The 7709-nt window shown below is 46.9% G+C and overlaps 1 protein-coding gene across 1 annotated transcript in view; it reads left to right on the forward strand.

The window, feature by feature from the left end:
* The window catches only part of LOC309551061 (calpain-8-like), a 113433-nt gene extending 111439 nt beyond the window's left edge, over nt 1–1994 (forward strand). Inside the window, exon 20 of the mRNA XM_082251503.1 lies at nt 1813–1994. Coding sequence (XP_082107629.1) covers nt 1813–1836 — 24 coding nt within the window. The 3' untranslated portion in view covers nt 1837–1994. The remainder of the gene's footprint in view (nt 1–1812) is intronic.
* The last annotated feature ends 5715 nt before the right edge of the window (nt 1995–7709 follow it).

The raw sequence follows: 7709 nt of genomic DNA on the forward strand, positions 1-7709 counted from the left end.
TTGTTTTCCTTCTTTCTTGTGTTCTGTTTGTTCTGCAGGGCAGGCATTTTATGCAACGGAAAAAACCTTTGAGGTTGGTAGGGAGTTGTACTCTTTTAGGGGGGGTCTACCACATTCTTTACCAACTTATTTCTTAGCGTGGGTGCTCTTCTGTAGATAAAGGTGGGTTGGTTGGGCAGCATTTGTTTCAGTGTTTTGTCTGCTTTTAGGATAGGCCAATGCTTCTTTATAATTTTCTCTATAGCTTTATGTTGTCTATTGTATCCTGTGAAGAAGGCAAATTCCATATTGTTGTATTTTTTTCTTTGTTGTTTATTTTCTTGTATCATATCTTCTCTCTTCATCTTCAAAACTTTTTCTTTTATACTGAGATTCTTTTTTTCTATATCCCTTTTCCAAGAATCGCTCAATTAGCATGTCTGCTTGTATGTTGTAATCATGGAGGTCACTGCAGTTTCTCCTTATGCGCATTAGCTGGCCCTTGGGGATATTGCCTAACCATTAACCTACCTCCTATTAACAACCTGTCTGGTTGAATTACAACCTGCATCTGGCGATTGACACATAGATGGTCCAACCTATTCAGCACAAGTACACTTTAAATAATACTGTATTTGCAGTTATTGCACTTTTAGTATTATTTACAGCACGCAGCACTTTTACAATTCCTTTGCACACCTTGGCTATTTGGCCATTTTAAGTGAGCACGGTGCACTTTTATGGGACCAACACACAACTAATGTTTGCACAACTGGGTAGTGCAAGGTGGTAGCGCCCCAAGCCAACACATCCCGACCCCCAATATCTTGTTACCCTAGTGGTAAGTTGGAGGCAGCATAACCATCTGGTCCATTTCAAAAAGTTCAGTATTAGGTGTTTTAATACACATTCCGTAGCGCAGGTGCATCTCAACCCCCCTTTTTTTACGGATGGTTCATAGCATTTACTTCAAGAAATCCATCTGCATGCAGGCAGGGGGGTGTGCTTAGCTTAGAAAAAAACCCTCCTCTCCCCCTGAGGACTCCTGGGATGTATGACATAATTTGCCTAGGCCCAGGGCCATGTTACCGAATGAACACGGTGGGCAGTTGCCCGAGGGCCCCACTTGCCAGGGGGACCCCACCTGCCCAGCGACCCAGCCCCAGCCAAGCATTAGTCATGAATCCTGTGTTCATCCCGTCGCCGAACTTAGCAGGTGGCAAGCGCCTTTTGGACCTCCGCTGCTGTCAGGCCACTTGGGCTGTGGAGGGGGGCCCAAACTGCAGGAATGCCTGTCCACCTCTACGGGAACAGGCACACACAGGACTGTCGAGTCTGAATACCGTCCTTGTGTGTGTTCATCGGACCCAGCCGCCGAACTTGGAAGCTGTCGTCATTAGCCTGGTACTGCTGTACCAATAAATATCGCTTTATCGATAATTTGCATTTTTATTCTCGTGGGTGATTGTGTAGGCAGGGCCCCAGTGCACTGCATTGCACGGGCCCTTTAATGCTCTTTAGATGGCACTGCCTAGGCCTAGAAACCAGGAAGGAACTTATAGGACATGCAAAAAAAAATGTAAAAGTTTAAAGCAAGTAAATATATACCTTCCTATCTATTTACTAATGCTAGCAGCATAAGGATTAAAAATAGTCAATATTGATTGAGAAAGTGAAGTTCTGCTTTAACACCCTTCCAAAATGCATTAAAACCACATGCATTGCCTATCTTACCATCATATTTAGCAGCATAGTATTAGCTGGAATAGAATATGAACTGAAAAGCTGACAATCCCAAATGTATGCTAATTGTCACTCCTCTTATTTCTGCAGTGGCTTTGCTCTACCGTGGTTTAGAAGACAACATGGATGGGACAGATGTGCCTCTTTGATGATTTAAATATTTTTGCAACTTTTATTTTTTTATTAATGATCATATGTCAAAAGAAATGCCATTTGTGTCAGTTCCCAAAGTTGTCAGAGTTCCACCTTAAACTAGAAGTTTACTTTTTGGCCCGTTGGTTCAACGAAACATTATTTACTGTAACAGTCAGATTGATAGCTTGTATGGTTGCAACATGCTGTCCTTTGATGAGCACTTGGCTTGGTGTGAGTCTATGCAAGTATACTTACATGATAAAGAAATGCAAATCTTGCTAATAAACCTGTCATGGGCCTGTCTCTTTTTAAAATCAATAACATTAGCAATAAATCTATTTTGAATTCTTTATACATGTACAAACAAAGATTTGTGTCTGCCCCTGGAAGGGCCTAAAGGGTAACTCCACTTTCGTGGGAGAAAAAAAAATCAGCAAATAAAGAAAAAACATTATAGCGTATACAATTGCGACACAAATCATGTTGTAATTGAATGTTATTAAAATTAACTTTCCTTTTCAATCTGCAGCTGCTGTAATTTTCTGAAAATGCAATGCAATATGGCTACCTGGAGGTGTTCTGTACACAGAATGTATACTGACCACACCCCAGAAACATAATTTCCTGCTTGTGTGATTGGCTCATCAATTTTCCCAGAAGTCTGCACTAAGATACAAGTCAGATTTCTGGCATCCCCTGCAATAAAAATGTCATTTTTGGTGAGATACTCCCAATAGGAACACGTCTAAAGGGATGCAGGAACAGCAACTTTCCTCATTAGAGCCCTACAGCTGCCACAGCTGATAGATAATTATAAAACCACTCCCATTCGACCCACTCAGCACAGAGGAACAAACAATGAATGGCTGGTGTTGGCGCTTCACTCATCACGGCACCATGGTTGATATGGTGTCAGGATGATTGCAGCGTATTATTTCTATTACATTGTAATATAAAATGAAATAGGTAAACTCACCATAATGCAGAATCAGTGGGAGCCCCGAGCGTGTCACCTGCCACTGTCACCTGCTATCAGATGCAGCTTGTCACTTGCCAGGTCACCTGCCACCAGATGAAACTTGTCACATCACCTGCCTTCAGATGCAGCTTGTCACTTGCCATGTTGCCTGTCACCAGGTACAGCTTGTCATGTCACTTGCCCCCAGATGCGGATTGTCACTTGCCACGTCGCCTGACACTAAATGCAGATTGTCACTTGCCACGTCACCTGCCACCAGATGCTGATTGTCACTATCCTGCCTTCAGTTGAAGCTTCCAACTGTTGCCTGCCATCAAAAAATACCAGATACAGCTTGTCACTTTTTAAATGTAAAGGCAATTTGATGGCAGGCAACAGTGACAGCAGATCTGGCAGTCTCTCCCCAGATTTTCAGCACATGGCTCCCAGAGTAAGGGCGGGTGGTAAGAGATGTCATCTCTCTGCATTCTTCAATGCAAAATCACGTCCCATTGACCTCAATGCAAAAATGCCCCTATTGACTGCAATGTAAAATCGCATCCCATTGACTTCAATGCAAAATCATATCCCATTGACCTTAATGCAAAAACGCCCCCTATTTACTGCAATGCAAAATTGCGTCCCACTGACTAATGCAAAATCGCGTACCATTGACTTCAATGCAAATACTCCAGCCACATTACTTAAATTAAAAAACTGTCGGTTTCAGTTTTCGGCCAAGTGGATTCTGAATTTTCGGTTTCGGCTCTGGACTTTTTATTTCTGTGCACCACTAGTGCCAATGTATGTTGCATTAAGGAGGCCAATTCATCTAAATGGGCTGCCTAATATAACACAACTCAGCTAAAATTGTACCTGCTGTAATTTTTTTTTTTTTTGTATTGCAGCCCACCACAGTACAAGGCAGTGTGTTACCATGCATTGCCATGCACTGCAGCAAGGTGCCTTGTGGTAATGCATTAAGGTGCTATTTAAAATAATTGTCAGAGTCCAAACTGTCACTGCTTCAGATGTGTCCAGGCAGCTATCAAAAAAGACAGTTTTTATTATTTTTATACAGGAATTATATAATGCCAACATTTTGCACAATTCTTGACAAAATAAAGAGATACCGTTACAATACAACTCAACACAGAGGCCCCTGCTCTTGACAAATTACAATCTAAAACACCTTAAAGCCTTGAGAGCAATTACTTTTTTAACTTTATTAAGAGTCTATTCATTTCTAATCATTTGTATCTGCACTGTGGGACAGTTTTTGGGTCTCGCAACAAAAGAATTGCCCCTGGTATTATGAAGTTAGCGCAATTGAAGCAGATGTATCTCAGGGTATTGATCTATTGATAAACAATTTTGGATGTGAATAACCTGTGCATTTTATATGTTTAAACTATGTGTTTGATGAATGTGCTAAATATTGCAATAAATTACAATTAAAAGAAATGCCTAAGTGCGCTGATAAAAAATGTGTCTTCATTTTTTGTATTTAAAAGTTTTAGCTCATCATTTGCAAAAAATCTGCCTATGCAGGAAAGAGGTAAACCAACTGTGCAGCTTTGACTAAAATTAGATATTGCCCTTGCTAATTGCGGAAAATCCTCAGAGATGGTATCATACTATACTGCCTTGTTGCTAGGATGTTGCTAAGACATCCCCAGCTGTTACTGCTCACCGCAATCACAAGTTTTAGTAAAGGTGAACTATGGCTTTAACAAAACTCTAGGATTGGGTAGAACACAACAGAAATGTGCTAGCAAGGCATAATAAAGATAACACAAGGGAAGTACTGAAATTGTTTAGCTATGACTCAAATTTTTTTTTAACAGAAATCAGTTATGACCCAAATGCAGAGGCGAACCTAGGGTCTCCAGCGCCTTTGGCGAGGAAGTGTATCCAGGCCCCCCTCCTTCCCATGGGAAAGTAAAAAATGTAATTTTTTTTTTGTTTTGATCAATTTCAATCATTTTCTACATTTTTGAAGGCGATGTTCCTATGTAAGTTCTCCACCATGTAAAGGGAAACGAAAGAAACATATGTAGCATTATATTTTGTTTCCTAATCCTCCCTGTCCCATAAAATAAATGTATAAAAGGAAATTGAAAGTTTCTGAGGTGTCCCTTGTTGGTCCAGTGTAGAGCGCTCTTGTGAGCAAACACTGTGTCAGGTGTGAACAACAAGAGAGAGGGGGGTTACAGAGAGAGAGAGAGGTGACAGAGGGTGAGAGGGGTGAAAGAGAGAGAGAGAGGGGGGATTTGACAGAGAGAGAGGGGGGGTTGACAGAGAGACAGAGAGAGAAAGAGAGGGGGGGTTGACAGAGAGAGAGAGAGAGGGGGGGCTTTGACAGAGAGAGAGGTGGTTTGACAGAGAGAGAGGGGGGGGGGTTTGACAGAGAGAGAGGGGTGACAGAGAGAGAAAGAGTGAGAGGGGGTGACAGAGAGGGGGGAGATAGGGAGAGGGGGTGTTTGACAAAGGGACAGGGACAGAGAAAGGGGGGGGGGTGACAGAGAGAGAGGGGGTGACAGAGAGAGAGGGAGGGTGACAGAGAGAGAGAGGGGAAGACAGAGAGAGAGCAGGTGACAGAGAGATAGCAAGAGAGCGGGTGAAGGGGGAGAGAGAGCGGGTGACAGAGAGAGAGAGAGAGCAGGGATGACAGAGAGGGGGGGGTGACAAAGAGAGAGGGGGGGGGGGTGACAGAGAGAGAGAGGGGGTGACAGAGACAGCGGGGGTGACAGAGAGAGAGGGAGGGGGTGACAGAAAGAGAGGGGGGGTGACAGAGAGAGAGGGAGGGAGTGACAGAGAGAGCGCAGGGGTTTGACAGAGAGAGAGGGGTGACAGAGAGAGAACGAGAGATAGGGGGGTGACAGAGAGAGGGGGTGATAGGGAGAGGGGGTGTTTGACAAAGGGACAGGGACAGAGAAAGAGAGGGGGGGTGACAGAGAGAGAAAAGGGGTGACAGAGAGAGAGGGGGGTGACAGAGAGAGAGGGGGGGCGACAGAGAGAGAGGGGATGACAGAGCGAGCGGGTGACAGAGAGATAGCAAGAGAGCAGGTGACAGAGAGAGAGAGCGGGGGTGACAGAGAGAGCGGGGGTGACAGAGAGAGAGAGGGGTGACAGAGAGAGAGGGGATGACAGAAAGAGAGAGGGGGATGGCAGAAAGAGAGGGGGTTGACAGAGAGAGGGGGTTGACAGAGAGAGGGGAGTGACAGAGAGAGGGGGAGGGACAGAGAGAGAGAGGGGGTGACAGAGAGAGAAAGAGGGAGGGGGTGACAGAGTGAGAGAGATAAAGGGGGTGACAGAGTGAGAGAGAAGGGGTGACAGAGAGAGAGAGGGAGGTGACAGAGAGAGAGAGAGGGGGGAAAGACAGAGCGAGAGAGAGAGAGAGAGAGGGGGGTGACAGAGAGAGAGAGGGATGTGACAGAGAGAGAGGGGGGGTGACAGAGAGAGAGGGGGGGATGACAGAGAGAGGGGGTGACAAAGAGAGAGAGAGAAAGAGGAGGGTGACGGAGAGGGGGTGACAGAGAGAGAGAGGGTGACAGAGAGAGAGAGAGAGGGTCGGTGAAAGAGAGAGAGATAGAGAGAGAGAGAAGGGGGGAGTGACAGAGAGAGAGAGGGGGGGGGGTGACAGAGAGAGGGGGGCTGACAGAGAGAGAAAGGGGGGGTGACAGAGAGAGAGAGAAATGGGGTGATAGAGAGAGAGGGGCAGTGACAGAGAGAGGGGGGTGACAGAGAGAGAGGGGATGACAGAGAGAGGGGATGGCAGAAAGAGAGGGGGTGATAGAGAGAGGGGGTGACAGAGAGAGAGAGAGGGTGACAGAGATAGAAAGAGAGAGGGGGGTGACAGAGCGAGAGAGAGAGAGGGGGGGTGACAGAGAGAGAGAAATGGGGGTGATAGAGAGAGAGGGGCGATGACAGAGAGAAGGGCGGTGACAGAAAGAGAGGGGATGACAGAGAGAGAGAGGGGATGGCAGAAAGAGAGGGGGGTGATAAAGAGAGGGAGGGGACAGAGAGAGGGGGTTGACAGAGAGATAGGGGGTGACAGAGAGAGGGGGGTGACAGAGAGAGGGGGGTGACAGAGAGAGAAAGAGAGAGGGGGTGACAGCGAGAGAGAAAGAGGGGAGGTGACAGAGAGAGAGGGGGTGACAGAGAGAGAGGGGGGTGACAGAGCAAGAGAGAGAGAGGGAGGTGACAGAGAGAGAGAGTGGGAGGTGACAGAGAGAGAGAATGGGGTGACAGAGAGAGAGAGGGTCGTGACAGAGAGAGAGAGAGAGAGAGAGGGGGTGACAGAGAGAGAGGGGTGACAGAGAGAAAGAAAGGGGTGACAGAGAGAAAGAGAGGGGTGACAGAGAGAGAGAGGGGGTGACAGAGAGAGAGAGAGAGAGAGGGGGTGACAGAGAGAAGGGAGGTGACAGAGAGGAGGTGACAGAGAGGGGGTGACAGAGAGAGAGAGAAGGGGGGGTAAAAGAGAGAGAGAGGAGGGTGACAGAGAGGGAGAGGGGGGTGACAGAGAGCAAGAGAGAGGGTCGATGACAGAGAGAGAGAGGGGGTGAGAGAGAGAGAGGGGGGGACAGAGAGAGATAGAGGGGGTGACAGAGAGAGAGAGAGGGTGACAGAGAGAGAGGGGGGTTGACAGAAAGGGGGGGTGACAGAGAGAGAGAGAGAAAGGGGGTGACAGAGAGAGAGAGGGGCGGTGACAGAGAGAGGGGGCTGACAGAGAGAGGGAGGTGACAGAGAGAGAGGGGGTTGACAGAGAGAGAGGGGGGTGACAGAAAGAGAGGGGGGTGACAGAAAGACGGGGTGGCAGAGAGAGAGGGGTGACAGAGAAAGAGAGGGGGTGACAGAGAGAGAGGGGGGGTGACAGAGAGAGAGAGGTGGG

The sequence above is a fragment of the Pelophylax lessonae genome (assembly GCF_965119305.1).
Source record: "Pelophylax lessonae genome assembly, chromosome: 3".
In the NCBI taxonomy this organism is placed as follows: Eukaryota; Metazoa; Chordata; class Amphibia; order Anura; family Ranidae; genus Pelophylax; species Pelophylax lessonae.